Source organism: Tachyglossus aculeatus, chromosome 21, assembly GCF_015852505.1.
Source record: "Tachyglossus aculeatus isolate mTacAcu1 chromosome 21, mTacAcu1.pri, whole genome shotgun sequence".
In the NCBI taxonomy this organism is placed as follows: domain Eukaryota; kingdom Metazoa; phylum Chordata; class Mammalia; order Monotremata; family Tachyglossidae; genus Tachyglossus; species Tachyglossus aculeatus.
Window position 1 is genome coordinate 46,174,189 of NC_052086.1, and position 19,178 is coordinate 46,193,366.

The 19,178-nt window shown below is 61.3% G+C and overlaps 2 protein-coding genes across 2 annotated transcripts in view; both read left to right on the top strand.

The window, feature by feature from the left end:
• LOC119942110 (ankyrin repeat and fibronectin type-III domain-containing protein 1-like) overlaps positions 1 to 6,326 on the top strand; it is an 84,839-nt gene extending 78,513 nt beyond the window's left edge. The window contains exons 20-26 of the mRNA XM_038762764.1: positions 1,319 to 1,435; positions 1,982 to 2,587; positions 2,641 to 2,676; positions 4,539 to 4,946; positions 5,070 to 5,125; positions 5,722 to 5,858; positions 6,131 to 6,326. Coding sequence (XP_038618692.1) covers positions 1,319 to 1,435; positions 1,982 to 2,587; positions 2,641 to 2,676; positions 4,539 to 4,946; positions 5,070 to 5,125; positions 5,722 to 5,858; positions 6,131 to 6,326 — 1,556 coding nt within the window. The remainder of the gene's footprint in view (positions 1 to 1,318; positions 1,436 to 1,981; positions 2,588 to 2,640; positions 2,677 to 4,538; positions 4,947 to 5,069; positions 5,126 to 5,721; positions 5,859 to 6,130) is intronic.
• Positions 6,327 to 15,103: 8,777 nt separating this feature from the next.
• Positions 15,104 to 15,844, top strand: LOC119941782 (noggin-2-like). Its single transcript, XM_038762271.1, has 2 exons — positions 15,104 to 15,372; positions 15,412 to 15,844. Exons 1-2 carry the CDS (start codon positions 15,137 to 15,139, stop codon positions 15,821 to 15,823), a joined length of 648 nt encoding a protein of 215 aa, XP_038618199.1. The 5' UTR covers positions 15,104 to 15,136; the 3' UTR covers positions 15,824 to 15,844.
• The last annotated feature ends 3,334 nt before the right edge of the window (positions 15,845 to 19,178 follow it).

Here is a 19,178-nt window from a genome sequence, read left to right on the forward strand (position 1 = left end):
ATGACGGGGAAATGATAGAGTATAAGGATAAGGACATAAGTGCTGTGGGGCTGGAGTGTGGTGAGTATCAAAATACTTAAGGACAAGGGCAAGGGAAGTACAAGTGTTGCAAACTTGTACTTCCCAAGCACTTAGTACAGTGCTCTGCACAAAATAAGGGCTCAATAAATACCATTGAATGAACGAATGAAGTGATGCAGAAGGGAAGGCAAGAAGGGGAAGTGAGGGCTTAGTTGGGGATGGCTCCCTGGAGGAGATAGGATTTAGTAAGGATTTGAGGAGAGTGATAGTTTGTAAATTACGAAGGGGGAGGGAGTTCCAGGCTAGAGGGTGGATGAGGGCAAGGGTTTGGCAGCAAGTTAGATGAGATTGAGGTATAGTGAGTAGGTTGGCATTAGAGGAGCCAAGTGTATGGATTGAGTTACAGTAGATCAGGATGAGGTAAAACGGGGAGATCTGATTGAGTGCTTTAAAGGCAATGGGAAGGAGCATAAGACAAGACAAGGAGTTTTTATTTGTCATGGAGATGGGTGGGGAATCAATGGAGGTTCTTGAGGAACAGGGAGTTGGGGACTGAATTTTTGTTAAAATTCAGGCAGCAGAGTGAAGTATGGACTGGACTGGACTGGAAAGAGACAGGAGGCTGGGGAGGGAGTTGCAGTCATCCAGATGGGATAGGATAAGTGCTTGAACCAGTGTGGTAGTGGTTTGGATGGAGAGAAAGGGGTGGATTCTAGAGATGTTGTGAAGGTTGAACCAACAGGATTTGGTGATAAATGAATATGTGGGTTGAATGAGAGAGATGAATTGAGGATAATGCCAAGATTACAGTCTTGTGAGACAAGGAGGATAGTGATGCTGTCTAGAGTGATGGGAAAGGCAGTGGGGTACCAGAGGGACAAGGTTTGGGTGGCAACTGTTAAGTTTGAGGTGTTGATGGGACATCCATGAAGAGGTGTCCTGAAGACAGGAGGAAATGCGAGACTGCAAAGGAGAGAGAAGGAGATCTGGGAATCATCCACCCAGGGTTGGTAGTTGAAGCCGTGGGAGTGAATGAGATGGAGCCCAATTAAGACGATGCTCAAACTGAGTCAGCGAATGCTGACTTTTCTGGGCTGGGGGCACTGTGGGAAGGGACAGAGACTGGGTAGGGAGGGGCAGGGGCTGTGCCATAGTGGGGGGGGGGGAGAAACCAGGACTTAAAATAGGGATGAGGGGCTCCCTGGTGGGGCAGAAAGCCAAGGAGCCGTTTAGGGGTCTCTGTTCCCATGGAACCCCCCTCATCCAGATAACCCTGGCTCTTTTTCTCCCATTTCAGAAAGGGACCCTGAGGTGTCTAGTTGGGGGTCCCTGACTAATCCAGTGAACCAGAATTGGAACTGGGACTGGAACCCTGGCGTCCTGCCCCCCAGCCCCCTGTGCTCCCCCTCTGAAGGTGAGTTTGGTCTTGGGCACTGGGCAGAGACAGAAAAGGGTACTGAGCTGGAGAATGGGGGATGTCTTGTTGGGTGGAAGGGGCTCCCCTCAGAGCCCACCCTGCTCTGTGGGTCAATGCCTCGCCACCCCAATCACTCAATCAACTCTGTTGATCGATTGCCTACTAAGTGCTTGGAAGAGTATGAGGGAGTTAGTAGACGTGATCCCTGCCCCCAAAGAGCTTACGGTCCACTGCGTGCAGACCACTGGGCCGAGCACTTGGGAGGGTACAGTAGAGTTTGTAGATACAATCCCTGCCCTCGAGGAGCATACAGTCTAGTGTGTGCAGAGCACTGCACTGAGCACTTGGGAGAGGAAAATAGAGTAGTCAATGACACGATCCTTGTCCTCAAGTTTGTCCTCCGACGAACGCGAGTGGGCCGGGAGACAGATCCTAAGATAAAGTAGAGACCCGGGCAGGTGTCCACGGGCGAGGGCTGGTCACGGGCTGTGGACGTGAGAGCAGGGGGCTGCGGTGGTCGTGAGGGCTCGACTCCCCCTGCAGATTCCCCCAAAGGAGGAGGAGGAGGAGGAGAGAGCGGCGGCGGCGGTGGTGGCAGAGGGGCTGTGGAGGCGGTGACAGGCGAGGGCGAGGACGGGGAGCAGGAGGAGGAAGACGAAGAGGAGGAGGAGGAGGGAGAGAAGGAGGGCTCCCCGGCCGCGCCCCCTGAGGAGACTTCGAGCGGCTCCCGGCCCCTTCCCCGCGGGGAGCCCGACCTTGTGAGCCCCGAGGGCGCGGGGCGGCGCGGGCAGGGGGCCGCCCCCGACGTGCTGCGGGACCACGAGCCACCGGGGCCCGCCCCGGGGGAGCCAGCCCCGGCCCCGGCCCCCGCCCCGGCCCCCGCCCCTGAGCTCTCGGACCCGGACTTCGTCCTGCCGAGCCGCCAGATCGAGCTGCTGCGCATCACGGAGAAGCGCCGGGCCTATACGGTGCGCACAAGCAGCCTGGACCTGCCCCGCGGCCCCGCCGCCCCCGCCGCCCCCGCCCCGCCCCGGGCGGCCTCGGCCGGCCCCCGCGCCCGCCCCCGCCCCCGCGCCCGCCCCCGCGGGCCCGCCCCCAGGCCCGCAGCCGGGACCCCCGGCGGCCCGGAGCCGCCCGAGCCCGCGGGCCGCAAGGCGGGACGGAGACCGGGCGCCGGCACCACGCTGACCGTCTGTCCCCAGTACGAGAGCGGCCTGCCGCGGGGGGCCAGCGTCCAGGTAGGGGGCCGGCGGACCGACGGGTCCCTCCGGCCGGGCGCCCTCTGAGCCCTCAGCACCGAGACCTCCGCCCAGACCCCGCGCCCCCTCCAACTTCGGGCAACTCACTGCGCTTCTCTGGGCCGCAATTACCCACCTGTAAAAAGGGGATGATGAGGACATTTGTTAAGCGCTTACTATGTGCAAAGCACTGTTCTAAGCGCTGGGGGGGGGGAATACAAGGTGATTAAATTGTCCCACATGGGGCTCACAGTCTTAATCCTCGGTGAGGTAACTGAGGCTCAGAGAAGTTAAGTGACTTGCCCAAGGTCACACAACAGACATGTGTTGGAGCCGGGATTCGAACCCGTGACCTCTGACTCCAAAGCCCGTGCTCTTTCCACTGAGCCACGAGGCCACACGATTAAGACTGTGAGCCCCACCTGGGACAACCTGATAACCCTGTATCTCCCCCAGCGCTTAGGGCAGTGCTTGGCATATAGTAAGCGCTCAACGAATACCAGAATGAGGATTATTATTGACTTCCCCCTGGCACGGGGAGACTCCAGGGCCCCGGTTCCCTCCCCCGGCACTCAGGGAGCAGGGAGGGATGAGCTGGCATTGCCCCTTAGGCCTTAGCCCTAGTCTCCACCCTGGCCCTGTGTCCTCTCCCCACCCCCACCTCTGCGCCCCCATTTCTCTCCACTCCTGCCTCAGCCCTACATTCCCACCCTTACCCTAGCCCTCCACTCCTGCCCCAACCCTGAGGACCCGCTCCGACCTCTTTCTCCCCCATCCCCCAAGCCCTGTAGCACTTCCCACTTCCCCAGTGCCCTTAGCCATAGCGTGGCTTAAGGGGAAGAGTACGGGCTTGGGAATCAGAGGACATGGGTTCTAATCCCGCCCCCACTACTTGCCTGTGTGTGACCTTGGGCAAGTCACCTCACTCCTCTGTGCCTCAGTTCCCTCATCTGTAAAATGGGGATTAATCAATCAATCAATCGTATTTATTGAGCGCTTACTGTGTGCAGAGCACTGGACTAAGCGCTTGGGAAGTACAAGTTGGCAACATATAGAGACAGTCCCTACCCTACAGTGGGCTCACAGTCTAAAAGGGGGAGACAAAGAACAAAACCAAACATACTAACAAAATAAAATAAATAGAATAGATATGTACAAGTAAAATAAATAAATAAATAGAGTAATAAATATGTACAAACATACATACATATATACAGGTGCTGTGGGGAAGGGAAGGAGGTAAGATGGTAAGATTGCTGAGAGCTCACCTCCTCCAGGAGGCCTTCCCAGACTGAGCCCCTTCCTTCCTCTCCCCCTCTCCATCCCCCCCATCTTACCTCCTTCCCTTCCCCACAGCACCTGTATATATGTATATATGTTTGTACATATTTATTACTCTATTTATTTATTTATTTTACTTGTACATATCTATTCTATTTATTTTATTTTGTTAGTATGTTTGGGTTTTTTTTCTCTGTCTCCCCCTTTTAGACTGTGAGCCCAATGTTGGGTAGGGACTGTCTCTATATGTTGCCAATTCGTACTTCCCAAGCGCTTAGTACAGTGCTCTGCACATAGTAAGCGCTCAATAAATATGATTGATTGATTGATTGATTAAGATTAAGACTGTGAGCCCCACGAGGGACAACCTGATTAGCTTCTATCTACCCCAGCGCTTAGAGCGGTGCCGGGCACATAGTTAGCGCTTCACAGATACCATCATCATTAGTAGTAGTCTAATCCCTGAGGCTCGGGAGTCCTGCCCAAACCTCCCGGGAAGCCCCGTCCCGTTCTCCCGCCCCGCAGGCTGCCGGTGGGGAGGGGCGGCAGGGGATGCTAACGGCCGCTTTTGTGTCCGGCAGCTGCAGGTGAGCAGGCGGACGACGGCAGCCGAAGTGGTGCGCCTGGCCGTGCTGGAGACCAACGCGGCGGCACAGCGCCTAGCGGAGGGCGGCCCGGCCGCCACGCCCCACTACGGGGAGGAGCTCCTGGCCCACTTCGCGCTGGTCCTGGAGGCCGGAGGGGAGGAGCACTGGCTGCCCGGGGACGCCCAGCCCCTCGCCCGCCCCGAGGCCGCCAGCAGAGCCCACTTCTTCGTTCGCATCCGGGAGACTTCCCCCCTGCTGTTGCAGTTTGGGCCGGCCACCACTGTCTGAGCCCACCGTGGGTGGGGTCTCAGCCGGGGCCTCCCTTTCTCGGTGCCAGTGGGGGTGCCCTCGGGGCAGAGAGGGAGGGACGTGGCAGCCCTGAGAGGAAGGCCTTGGGCGGGGGTGGGGAGCGGGGAGGGGTGGATGGGGTATGGAAATAAAACCCAGGCCCTATAGTCTGCCCCGGCCGCCCACCCCTCACATCCAACTCCGGGCACCAGCCCCGCCCTTCCCGCCGGTGCCTAGACCCCCAGGTCCCCCATGCCTTGGGAGACGAGGAGGACTGGAGGCTCCTTACATTGGTGAGGGAAATAGAGTGGCCTGGGCCTTTGCCCCCTTCAGGGCCCAACCTGGAATCTGGAGAAGGGCCTGAAGCAGGCGGGGGGTACTTTGGGGTGCCACTTTGGGGTGCCTTTGAGTTCAGAGTTCCTGGAGCTTTATAGACCCCACCTTCCTCAACCACTCTCCCTCGACGGAACTGAGAGCCAGGGGGCCTAGGAGGGAAAGAAGGGATGGAGCAGGTGAGCCCAAGAAGAAGAGAGGGGATGGAGTCAGTCAGTCTAGGAAGGGGAGAGGAGATGGAGCAGGTGAGCCCAAGAAGAAGAGAGGGGATGGAGTCAGTCAGTCTAGGAAGGGGAGAGGGGATGGAGCCAGCAAGCCCAGGATGGGGAGAGGAGATGGAACCACCAGTCCAGGGTCGGGAGAGGAGATGGAGCCAGCGAGCCCAGGAGGGAAAAAGGAGATGGAGCCAGCAAGTCCGGGAAGGGGAGAGGAAGTGAAGCCAGGGAGTTCAGGACGGGGAGAGGAGATGAAGCCTCAAGTTCAGGAAGAAAGAGGGGATGGAGCCAGACAGAAGGAGGGGTGGGGGCGCCTCCCCACTCCACCCATCGCCTCCCAGCTAGAAGGAAACATCCAGCCCCATCTGCCACTGTCCCAGGGAGAGAGCGGGGGCTGCCTAAACCCCAGCCTGCCCCCGGCCCTCATCCCGAAGCACCCAGCTCTCAAAGCAATAGCAACTGTCCCAGGGCAAAGCAGGTAGAGGTGGGGGCATGAGGTTGCCCTCAAACTTCCTGTCCTTTTCTGTCCCAGAGGCCCCCTGAGCCTCCCATTCATCCTCTCCTCTTGGGACCCCCAACCCCTGCCTCTCCCCCACAAGGGTCTTGCAGCTTGGACAGGGGGCAAGGTGCCTCCGCCATCTGTTGAATCCAGAAAGACCCCCTGGCATTCCTGTCTCCTGATCAGAGTAGGCCAAAGTCATCTGGAATTGGGGAGTCCCTGACTGCCCCACCCTCGCCCCCTGTCCCCAGCCGTGTCTCAGGTGCACCCTGGGAGCAGCAGGACAAGAAAGGCGTCACCTGCCCGGCCCTGGACACCCCTAGGCCCACTCTGCTCCCACTGCTGGCCACCTCCAGGCCCACCCCGCTCCCATTCCTGGACAGCCCTAGGGCTCAAGCTCCAGACAGTCATTTTTCAAACTACTTAAATGGAATTAAAACCCGATGAAATAGAAAAGTGAGTTCAGGGGCTGCAGCAAGCGGATAGGGGTCTTGCCTGACTAAGTCTCGGGGGTCCACGTCTTGGGAGAACAGGGAACTGAAGTGAGGGGACCTAGTGGTGGTGGGCAAAGGGCTGAAGTATCCCTAAAATGACAATCTCCACATCCGGGGGGTCAGATGTCCCAGGCCCAACACTGCTCCTCACGGTGGGTGGCAGGAGAGGCTTCGGGTTGCAGGGGTCGGGGCTGAGGTCCCAATCCCAATCCTGCCCCTACCCCTGCCCCAGGGCAGTGGTGTAAAGTGAGCCCCCCATGGCCCAGCTTGGTGCCCCTCGGTCTCCTTCCCATGGGGCCTGGGCTGGGGTTGGCTGTGGTGAGCAGAGACCACCACCACCACCCCCGCCCCCCGGCCCTGCTCCCCACACCCGCTAAGGGCAAACCGTTGTCTCATGTGGATCTAATCGCTAAGGAACCATAAAACCTGGCAAAATGCCGAAAGGGCCCTGGAAACCCTCCCCTGACAAGCCTAACTCTGGCCCCTGGCCCCCCACCCTCCCTGCTGTCTTACCACCCCCTCCCACCCCAACACCCTCCCCCAGATCCCCACCCCTGGTTCTCCGGAAGGGGAAGCGCCCGTCCTGCCCCCTGCTCCGTCCCTGCTGGCCTTCCTGGGGGCCATGACCCCTAGAGTTAGAGCCCAGTCAGCCCCTACATCCCTCCCCCAGTCCAGTGGGTGCCCCTTGGGCCCCACTCTCCTCTTGCCCTCTGGAGTTGGGCTGCAGCTCTGCCCTTCCGCTCCTTGGTCCAACTCATTCTGGGTCCTAGGCAGACAGTGGCTGGTTCTGCTCTGCCCTGGCAGGCCCGAACCCAGGACCAGCGCCTTGGTTATGGGTGGCTTATCCAGGTTCCCATCGGCCTCTTCCAGCTTGTCTTCCTGTAAGCACTGACCTTGCCCGGGCCGGCCTAGTAAGGGAAGCAGACTCGGCCTCGGCCCCCTGGATTCAACCACAGAAATGGAAATGGGCAGTTCTGGTCCGGACTGGGGGGGGGGAGGGGATCTCTGACACGAAATGCGAGACAAGCAGCACTGATCCTGTCGGGCGTGTGGGGGACAATACGGGCAACTGGATAAACACCGGACAAAATAAAAAAGTGCAGAGTGCATCCTCGTCAGTTATCTGCTGCCTCCTCACCCCGCCCCGGGAGGAATGAATGAATGAATGAATGAATCAATCAATCGTATTTATTGAGCGCTTACTGTGTGCAGAGCGCTGTACTAAGCGCTTGGGAAGTACAAGTTGGCAACATAAAAAGACAGTCCCTACCCAACAGTGGGCTCACAGTCTAAAAGGGGAAGACAGAGAACAAAACCAAACATACTAACAAAATAAAATAAATAGAATAGATATGTACAAGTAAAATAAATGAATAAATAAATAGAGTAATAAATATGTACAAACATATATACATATATACAGGTGCCGTGGGGAAGGGAAGGAGGTAAAATGGGGGATTAGAGAGGGGGACGAGGGGGAGAGGAAGGAAGGGGCTCAGTCTGGGAAGGCCTCCTGGAGGAGGTGAGCTCTCAGTAGGGCCTTGAAGGGAGGAAGAGAGCTAGCTTGGCGGATGGGCAGAGGGAGGGCATTCCAGGCCCGGGGGATGACGCGGGCCGGGGGTCGATGGCGGGACAGGCGAGAACGAGCTACGGTGAGGAGATTAGCGGCAGAGGAGCGGAGGGTGCGGGGTGGGCTGTAGAAGGAGAGAAAGGAGGTGAGGTAGGAGGGGGCGAGGTGATAGAGAGCCTTGAAGCCCAGGGTGAGGAGTTTCTGCCTGATGCGCAGATTGATTGATAGCCACTGGAGATTTTTGAGGAGGGGACTAACATGAATGAAGGAAGAATGAAGGGGCTTCCCTCCCCCTTTTTCAGCCCGCCTAGAAAACCGTGGCCCAGAGAGATGCAGAGTCCGCTGGTCACCTGGCAGGTCAGGGGCGGGCGAGTGGGGCGAGTCGCTGGATTCCTGGGCGGTGGCCGCAGGCTCCACCCAATAGCAATGACACCGGGCCACAGAGTGACCTCGTCAGCTGGGGTCGGGTCAGGTCAGGCGGCCTCCTCCCCCAGGGCGGCTCCCGGGAGCAGCTCTGGGAGCGAAGAGGCGGGAGGGGGCTTGGAGGGAGGGGGACTGAAGAAAAAAACAGGAAGGAGAAGTCCCGGAGTCGGGGAAAGTGGCCCGGGGAGTGAGAGGCCCGTGGGCGTGGTTGGTCCCTAGGCTAGAAGTCTTTTAAACTGTGAGCCCACTGTTGGGTAGGGACTGTCTCTATATGTTACCAGCTTGGACTTCCCAAGCGCTTAGTACAGTGCTCTGCACACAGTAAGCGCTCAATAAATACGATTGATTGATAGAAGGGCGGTGCGGAGCGGAAGGGCAGCGCGGATAGAGGAGGACGGGCAGCGCGGGCAGAGGACGGCCAGGGGGAGAGGGGCAAGCTCGGCAGGTCTTCGTATGGGGGAATGGGCCTGAAGGCGTGCGAGGGTGGGGATGATCGGAGCGGCCACGATAGCCGCTTCGGTCATTCATTCGTATTTATTGAGCGCCCGCTACTACTACTACTAATAATTATGGTATTTGTTGAGCGCTTACCATGTGCCTGTGAGCCCGCTGTTGGGTAGGGACCGTCTCTACATGTTGCCAACTTGTACTTCCCAAGCGCTTAGTACAGTGCTCTGCACACAGTAAGCGCTCAATAAATACGATGGAATGAATGAATGTGCCAGGCACTGTACTAAGCGCTGGGTTGGACACAGTCCCTGTCCCACACGGGGCTCACAGTCTTAATCCCCAATTTACAGATGAGGTAACTGAGGCACAGGGAAGTGAAGTGACTTGCCCAAGGCCACACAGCAGACAAATGGCGGAGTCGGGATTAGAACCCATGACCTTCTGACTCCCAGGCATGTGCTCTGTCCACTACGCCATGCTGCTTCCCCGCTTACTGTGGTGCTGCTTCTGCTGCTGCTTACTGTGTGCAGAACACTGTACTAAACGTCTGGGAAAGTACCGTACAACGGTAAACAGACCCATTCCCGGCTCACAACGGGTTTGTATCTTTTCAGGGTGCGGTGGAGGGGCCCAGACCCTGGATGACAGCTCGGGATTTGGGGGGGGGGGGGGTGACTGGGAGTCCTGAGTGACAGCTGGAAGGGAGGGGCGGGATCTGGGAGCCCTGAGTGACAGCTGGAGGCTCGCAGAGGAGGGCTAGCGGCCACAGGGGCGGGAAATAATAATAATAATAATAATAATAATAATAATAATAATGGCATTTATTAAGCGCTTACTATGTGCAAAGCACTGTTCTAAGCGCTGGAGAGGTTACAAGATGATCAGGTTGTCCCACGGGGGGGGCTCACAGTCTTCATCCCCATTTTACAGATGAGGTAACTGAAGCCCAGAGAAGTTAAGTGACTTGCCCAAAGTCACACGGCTAATTGGCGGAGCAGGGATTTGAACCCATGACCTCTGACTCCAAAGCCGAGGCGGGCCGCGGGGGTTGGAAAATGACCGTTTCCCCTCGATCGCGATTAAAGAGAAAAGGTTGCCCGTGGAGGCCCGGGTGAGGCCGGGTCCCAGGCCACCAGGACCCCGGAGTGAAGCCCGGCCATGCTGGGCACCAGGAGGTGCTGGGAAGGCCGGAGGGGCCTCTCTCTTCCTGCGCCCCCCCTGACAGGCCTCGGGGGCGGTCAGGAAAGGGTTAAGCGTTCTCGACTGGGGTTCCGCAGAGCTGTGATGTCATGGTCTCCGGCCGCCCCCCACCCCTTCAATTCCCCTGCTCCCCTCCCCCGGTCGCGCCCCCTCCCCCTGGCTGAATGAAGCTCGGCCTCGCGGAGACCTCTTAATTAGCCATTCTTCTGGCCGCGCTGGGGAGGGGGCGGGGGCGGGGCGGGAGCCCCCCAGCTGGGCCCCGGCCCCTCTCCTGCCGCCGCAACAAAGGCGCCCAGCGGGCAGCGGGCGCGGAGGGCGCCGGCGACGCCGGGGCCGGTCACCGAGCCTTTCCCACCTTCTCGCCGCTGCGGCCCGGGCCCCGGCTCCGGGCCCCAGGAGGAGGGGGGGGCGTCTGAATCGGGTCGAAAAGCTCATCCTTCGGGACTCCGGGCCCCGCGGGGGGCGACGGAAGCAGAGCGGGAGGCGAGGCCGCAGGAAACGAGGGCGCGGGGCAGGGACGGAGACCGGGAGAGACGGCGAGGGACCGAGGCGGGAGAGGAGGGGCAGAGGCAGAGACAGAACAAGTGCCCGATACAGAGCCAGGGACGGGAGAGAGGGAGAGAGAGAGAGAAACTGTGTGTGTGTGTGTGCGTGTGAGAGAGAGAGAGGGAGAGGAGACAAGGATAGAAAAGGAGAGTATGAGAGAGACAGCAACGGTAGAAAAGGAGAGGAGAGAGGAGAGGCAAGGATAGAAAAGGTCTGAGTGTAAGGGAGATCAGAGCAAGGATAGAAAAAAGAGGAGAGGAGAGACAAGGACGGAAGAAGAGAGAAGAGAGACAAGAACAGAAAAAGAAAAACAGGGACAGGGAGAGAACCGGAGAGAGACAGAGGAGACAGAACCCGAGAAGGAGAGACTGCAGAATCAGGGAGAATGATGAGAGAGCCAGGCATTTGGTACCCATGCGCACGTGCCGACAATAGGATTCCTCGGGATCTGGCCCTAACTCAAGGGGGCTGGAAGGGAGTTGGGGAAGTGGGGGCGTCAGAGGGGTCAGCCCACACGGTCCGGAGACATCATGAGGGGTCAGTTCTTGTGAGGCAGCCGGGGCTGGACCTGCCCCTCTCCCGCCCTTCCGGGGCCTTCTTGCCCCGCTGTCCCCCACGCCCAGCCCTCCGGGGCTGCGTGCAGGGCTCCGGGTGCAGCAGCTTGAAGGCGTCGGACCGTTTATTCTCCGGACTGCTCAGTTTTCTCCTCCGACGTGGAAATCGCGCTAATCGGGTCCACCGAGATTCTGGTCCCGGCCCGGGCCCGACCCGGCCCAGACCACAACGGCCGCGGTTCCCCCCCGCTCCCCGCCACCAGGCGGCGCTGTTTGGGTCTTGATCCCCGAGCCTAGGCCTGGAGGGTCGGTTACTCCGCCAGAGCGCCCCCCAGCGGTTGTCTTGGTCCTCCGGTGCCCGGACCAGACCTAGGCGCGTCCGAAGTGGCTGCCCGCATGGGGGGGAGCACTCTCGGGTCAAGATTGGGAGCTCAGACAGTAGAAAGGGCCGGGTCCACTCCGCTCCGGATAGTCTTGTTGGGAGGGCAGTGACGGAGTTAGCGTCCCCCCCACCCGACATTCATTCATTCGATCGTTTTTATTGGGCACTTACTGTGTGCAGAACACGTACTAAGCCCTTGGAAAGCACAATTCAGCAATAGAGACAATCCCTGCCCACAACGGACTTACAGTCTAGACATTCCCGTCTTCTTCGAGGAACCGGGCCTAGGAGTTCGGGCCTTCTCAATGGCTGTACCACTCCCCTCGCTGGCCCAACCCAGAGCCGACTGAGTCCCAGGGTCAGGGCGAGCCCCAGATCCGACGCCCAGATCCGTCTTTGTTCGGGTGCGGGAGTTTCTGGTGGGGAACGATGTCACTCAAACTCCCCCACTTCGTCTTTTCGCGCCGTCTCACACTCCAGCGGAGGGGGAAAAGTTTCGGGCAGCCCCTTATGGGACCTCTCCGGACCCTGTCCCTGCCCTCTAGACTGTAAGCTCGTTGTGGGCAAGGAATGTATCTGTTCACTGTTCTACTGTACTCTCCCAAGCGTAGATATGATGTATGCTATACATGTCCTATGTAAGCGCTTACAATCAATCAATCAATCGTATTTATTGAGTGCTTACTGTGTGCAGAGCACTGTACTAAGCGCTTGGGAAGACCAAGTTGGCAACATATACAGTCCCTACCCAACAGTGGGCTCACAGTCTAAAAGGGGGAGACAGAGAACAAAACCAAACATACGAACAAAATAAAATAAACAGAATAGATATGTACAAGTAAAATAAATAAATAATATGTACAAACATATCTACATATATACAGGTGCTGTGGGGAAGGGAAGGAGGTTCCCAATCGCTTAGTACAGTGCTCTGCACACAGTAAGCGCTCAATAAATACGATTGATAGAATGAATGAATGGCAGGCCGCCGACCTTGGGCCTCTGTCGGGTGTGTCCATGGGAGCTGGGGAGAAAGCTCCGCGAAGGGCTGGGGTTGGCTGAGGGCAGGGAGTGGAGTCCGCGGAAGCCTGGGGGAGCAGAGGGGAGGCAGAAAGCCCCCCTGGAGGGCTCCACAGAGATGCCTGGGCACCGGATTGGGTCTGGGGGCAGACATGGGAGCGGGCGGCAGGCCCCGGAGTAGGCGGTCGAAGGAGACCCAGATGGTGGGGGTGTGGGGGGGACAGCTCGTACTACCCGCAGCCCGGAGTTAGCCGTGTGTCCAATCGCTGGAACCCAGTCAAGGCTGATGTCAGCGTGGAGGGATGCCCGGAGGTGGTGAGGGTGAGGGTGACGGTAAGGGTGAGGGGGCGACGGCCGACTGAGGGACAGAGCCCAGCACGGAGAACTGGAGCCCGGAGGACGTGGGGGACGGATTATATCTGTCCCCAGCGGACCTTCGGCCGGGAAGGGTCCGCGGAGAGCTGGAAAGGGGCCTGGAGCTACTGAGGACCACCACCCCCATTAGAGATCCGGGCCAGGACTCGTCCTTGCGCCCGGAGCTGAACGCCAGAACCTCTCTGGTCCGAGCTTCTCCTCCCGCCACGCTGCGGATTAGCGTGCGGCTCCAAACTCTCTGCCGACCCCCTCGAGGAGCGGGGGGGACCCCGGGCTGAAGCTGGAGGGGTGGGATGGGGGGTCACTGGGGGCTCCTCGTTCTCCCACACCCTCCCTGCCCCCCTGGATGGGGTCCGGAGAGCGGCAGGTCCTGGGAACTGGGGGAAGGGGGCGGGGGGGAGGAGACCTTTCAAAACTTCTGGTAAAAAGCCAGATCCGCTGCTCTTCTTCCCCTTTGATGTTTGATCTATCCTGCCGGCGACTCAGGCTCCTCAGCGGAAGGATCCGCTCGGGCTCTCTTCCCTTTCGCCTGGGGTCGGGTCTCACTTTTCCTTCCGTTCCCCCCCCCCCCCACCAACCACGCCGTCCCCGGACCCAGCTGTCCGGGCCCCCCGACCCTCCTCCCAGAGGGGGGTCGCTAGGGGCGGGGCGCCCCCCGTTGGGCTTCCCGGCCCGCCGCGGGCCGTCGGACGGTAGAGCGATGCGGGGCTCCGGGGCGGGGCGGAGGCGGGGCCGGGGGCGGAATGTCAGTCAGGGACCCCCCCCCCCCGCCCCGCCCGCGGACACGGCGCCGCCGCCGCCACCGCCACCGCCACCGCCGCCGCCGCCGGCGGCTGCCGAGATATTTAACTTGTGCGGCGCGGGCGGAGGGGCAGAGCGCAGCCAGAGAGCCGGGGCAGGGGCAGCGAGGTTGGCACCGGCCAGGATCCACCGAGCCCGCCTTCCGCCCCCGTCCCGGGGTGAATCCATCCCGCGCCGGGCCGGGCCGGGCCGGGCCGCCGCTGCGGGAGCCGAGTCCGGCCTGCCCCGTAGGGCCCCGCCGGGGGGTCCGGTCCTGGGCCCGCAGGACCCGCAGGACCGGCAGGACCCGCAGGACCCGCAGGACCCGCAGACCGGCCGGGTCACCCGCCTCTGCACGCCTGGGGCCGCTCAACCCCTCCGCCCGCGGGCCGCTCTGACTCGCACCCCGCGCCTTCGGACCTTTGGCCCTTGGGACCCTCGGACCCCGGGCTCGGGACCCCCGGACCCCCGGAGCCTCGGACTCCGCACCCTGGATCTCCGCATTCTCGGACTCCTCCCGGCTCCCGCACCGGGCCGCGCACCGTCGGACTCCGCAGGGCGGCGCCGCTCTCTCCCGTTCCCGCGCCTTCCCGCGTGGCCCCCGGCCGGCCCGGACCCCCGGCCCCGGCCCCCTCCCCGCCCGGAGCCGCCGCCGCCGCCGCCGCCGCCGCCGCCCGCGCTCCCCCTCTCTTCGGCGCGTCCATAAAAGAGGTTTTATTCCCGGGCTCCGGTCTCACGCCAAACCCTGTCAGAGTCTAGACAACTTGTCGTGGGCCTGAGCGCAGCTGTCACCATGGGGATGGAGCCGAGGCCGCGCTGAATTTTTTTGGAGAGAGAGAGAGAGAGAGAGAGAGAGAGAGTGAAGGGGAGGGGGCGGCGCGGGAAGGGGTGAGGGGTCGGGGGCTTCGCCGCCTTTCGGAGCGGTCAGCCCGCCCGCCCGGGATTCCCGGCCGGGGGGTGGAGAGGCGGCCGCCGGCCTCTCCTCCCGGGCATCCCCACCCCCACCCCACCGACTCGCCAGGGCCCGAGAGAGACAGAGGAGGAGGAGGAGGAGGAGGAGGAGGAGGAGGAGGAGGAGGGGGCCGGCCGGTGGACTCCCGTCTCCCCCCGGGGGCAGCTATTTAAAGCCCCGGCTCCCCCGGCTCTCCCGGCTCCCTCCCGCCGCGGCGTCGCCGCCTATTTATGCCCCTCGGGGCCGGGCCAGGGGCGTCCGGGAGGCTTGGCCGGGCGGGGCGGGGCGAGCGGGATGCGGGAGCGGCGCCTGGGGACGGCCGGATGCGCCTGAGCCTGGGCCGCCGCCTCCGCCAGGCCGCCCTCCGCGGCTGAGCCGTCGGCCCGGCCTCCTCCGCCTCCGTCCGTCCGTCCGTCCGCCCGTCCGTCCGTCCGCCCGCCCGCCCGCCCGCCCGTCCTTCTTCCGTCCTTCCGCCCGCGCGGCCGTCCGTCCGTCTCCCCGGGCGCGGAGGATGGCCCTGGCCGGGGCGCTGCTGCTCTGCTCCTACATGGCGCTGGCCCCGGCCGGCTCCGGCCAGCCCTTCCTCCGCCTGCGGCCGTCCCCCAGCGACAGCCTGCCCGTCAAGGACATCATCGAGCACCCGGACCCCGACTACGACCCCAAGGAGCAGGACCTGGACGAGCGCGCGCTGCGCCAGCGGCTGGGCAGCCACCTGGACCCCGGCTTCATGTCGGTGGCCGCGCCGCCGTCGCAGGGCAACGCGTCCGGCCCGGAGCCGCCGCCCAGGCCGGGCGGGGCCGGAGGAGGAGGAGGAGGAGGAGGAGGAAGAGACGGAGATGGAGGAGGTGGCGGGGAGCTGCGGCGGCTCGACCTGGGCGAGGGCCCGGCCGGGGCGCGCGTCAAGCTGGGCCGCAAGGCGCGGCGCCGGCTGGCGCAGTGGCTGTGGGCGTACACCTCGTGCCCCGTCGTCTACACCTGGAAGGACCTCGGCCTGCGCTTCTGGCCGCGCTACTTGCGCGAGGGCAGCTGCCCGCCCGAGCGCTCCTGCTCGCTGCCCCAGGGCATGTTCTGCCGCCCGGCGCGCTCCGTCCCCAAGACCCTCCTGCGCTGGCACTGCCAGGGCTGGGCGCGCCACAAGTACTGCACCTGGATCCCCGTCCAGTACCCGGTCATCTCGGAATGCAAGTGCTCCTGCTGACGGCCCGGGACCCCCCTCCCTCCCGGGACACCCCCCACCCACCCCTCGGCCTCGGCTGGGGTCGGGGGTGGGGGGAGATGAGGGGAGGGGCACGGCGGAGCGGGACCCTTCGAGCCGCTCCGAATGCGTTCAGTGTTCCCCCGCCCGCGTCCTGTTTGACTATTTTATTATTTTATTCGAAACGAGAGGAAAATATGAGAAATTAAAGGGACCGCAGCGCGCCCGCCCGCGCCGCCCAGATGTTTATTTTTATACCGAGAGAGGGAGGGAGCCCCCCCCCGCAACACCGCCCCCTCCACCGAGCCCAGCCGCCCTCTGCGCAATAGAGAGATTTTTAAATGGAAATAAGGTGCGGATTTCTCTTTTCCGGGCGTCCCGACCCCAAGGGGGCGGGGGGCGAGGCGGAGAGACTGAGCGCGGGGAAAGGAAATGGCAAGGGGCACCCGGACAGATCCGGGAGCGCGGGACCATGCCCCCACCCCCACCTCCTGGAAGAGCCTTGGCGACAGGGCGGGGGGCGGGGGAGGGGACCCCCTCCAGGTTGGGGGGCATCCAGGAGCAAGGGCATCGTTCGCGGAGGGCCCGGGGAGGGCGCGTGTAGGCCCCGCTCCCGGTCCCAGGTCCGGCCCCCCCCTGACCTGGTCTCGCCTCCCCTCCCGCTCCCGACCCGGCTCTTTCCCTGGAGTGAGGCGGCGTATGGGGGGGCGGGGGGGGCGGAGACCCTGCCGGCCCCGCCTCCCCCCCGCCTCTTCCCCTTCCCCACGGCGCGGGACCCGAAAACCGTGGGCGACGGGGCTCGGTTGAAACAGCGAACCTGACGCCTGTGAAGGTTCGCCCCGGCTGGGTGGGAGGGGCCCGGGGCCCGCACCGGCTCGTGTTGCCCCCTCGGCTCATCCCCGGGCCTCCCCCTCCCCCCCCTCCGCGACCCCCTGGAGAGCCGGGAGTCCCACCCTCGCGGCCCGCCTTGTCCCGAACACGCAGCCTCCCGGAGCCGGTCCCCCGGCCCAGCCCCTGCCCGCAGCCCGCCGCAGCCTGGCACTGTCGCTGTCACACCCTCACAGGCGGTGACACCGCCGAGCCACACACGACCCCCCCCCCCCACCTCGGTTTACACCATCGTCCTCGGACACAGTCACCACCACCCGCCCCCCACCATCACCATCGTCACCACCAGCACAGAGCGAGGGGCTGGCAGAAGCCTGGGTCCCTCGGACACCCGGCCGGAGACCCTCACCTCCCACCTCTATCCCAGACGTTCCGGGTGTCGTCTCCGCCCCGTTCTCCTAACGACACCCAGACCGTCGCAGCAGCGAGGGCAGACGGGGCCCGCGGGCATCTACGTCCTTTTGCCTTGGCCATTTAATCCCGGGCCTCTGCGTACCCGCTCCCACAGTCTGTGAGCCCACGTTTTAGTCTGTGAGCCCACTGTTGGGTAGGGGCTGTCTCTATATGTTGCCAATTTGTACTTCCCAAGCGCTTAGTACAGTGCTCTGCACATAGTAAGCGCCCAATAAATACGATTGATGATGAGAAAAGCCCCAGGCTCGCGCGCGCACACACACACGCATACACACACTACACTACACTACACTCTTGTCCCGTCCCGTCCCCCACACCGTCTACAACTACCCCAGAGTCTCAGCCCCGAACGCACTCACACTAGAGAAGCAGCGTGACTCAGTGGAAAGAGCCCGGGCTTTGGAGTCAGAGGTCATGGGTTCAAATCCCGGCTCTGCCACTTGTCAGCTGTGTGGCTTTGGGAAAGTCACTTCACTTCTCTGTGCCTTAGTTCCCTCATCTGTAAAATGGAGGGGAAGACTGTGAGCACCTCGTGGGACAACCTGATCACCTTGTATCTCCCCCAGCGCTTAGAACGGTGCTTTGCACATAGTAAGCACTTAATGCATGCCATTATTATTATTATTACCAGTCCAGCCGCCACCGCCGGCGTTGTTAAGTCCTGATCAGGCCAAGGGTAAGGAAGTGTATATATGTGTGTATGTCGGGGGAATGGCGGGGCACTCCCGCCCCCATCCACAAACCCCCGTGCCCTTTCCCCACTGTGCCACCGTCCCCGCCCCAGAGTGACACTGCCCGTCCCCACGTGTCCCAAGTGGGGCCAGAGTCGGTTGAGGGAGGCGGCGTGGAGGGAAACAGCCGCTCCCGTTGGAACCCTAGCGGGTAGGAGGCGGCCGCCATCCCGGAGCCATCGCCGCTCCTTCGATCGCTCACACGCCAGGACGAGGGCACACACACACACACACACACACACACACACACACACACACACACACACACACACACACACACACACACACACACGTCGTCGTACCCCCTCCTCCGCCCCCGTAGTATTCGGGACCAACACACACTTTCAAACTGACACTCTCATCCCTCACTCCACCAGTAAAGGCTGGAACCAATCAATTAATCAACAGTATTCATTCATTCAATCGTATTTATTGAGCGCTTACTGTGTGCAGAGCACTGTACTACGCGCTTGGAAAGTACAAGTCGGCATCCTATAGAGACGGTCCCTACCCAACAACGGGCTCACAGTCTAGAAGGGGGAAACGGACAACAAAACAATACATGTAGACAGGTGTCAGAACCGTCAGAATGAATAGAATTATAGCTATATGCACATCGTAAATAAAATAGAGTAGTAAATATTTACAAGTGAAATAGAGTAACAAATCTGTACAAATATATACAGGTGCTGTGGGGAGGGGAAGGAGATAGGGCGGGGGTGGGGAGGAGGAGAGGAAAAAGGGGGCTCAGTCTGGGAAGGCCTCCTGGAGGAGGTAGGCTCTCAGTAGGGCTTTGAAGGGAGGAAGAGAGCTAGTTTGGCAGATGTGTAGAGGGAGGGCATTCCAGGCCAGGGGAAGGACGTGGGCCGGGGGTCGACGGTGGGACAGGTGAGAACGAGGCCCAGTGAGGAGGTTAGCGGCAGAGGAGAGGAGGGTGTGGGCTGGGCTGGAGAAGGAGAGAAGGGAGGTAAAGTAGGAGGGGGCGAGGTGATGGACAGCCTTGAAGCCAAGAGTGAGGAGATTTTGCTTGATTCGTAAATTGACAGGCAACCACTGGAGATTTTTGAGGAGGGGAGTGACATGCCCAGAGCGTTTCTGTACAAAGATAATCCGGAAAGCAGAGTGAAGTATAGACTGAAGTGGGGAGAGACAGGAGGATGGGAGATCAGAGAGGAGGCTGATGCAGTCATCCAGTCGGGATAGGATGAGAGATTGAACCAGCAAGGTAGCGGTTTGGATGGAGAGGAAAGGGTGGATCTTGGCGATGTTGCGGAGGTGAGACCGGCAGGTTTTGGTGACAAAGTGGTTGTGTGGGGTGAACGAGA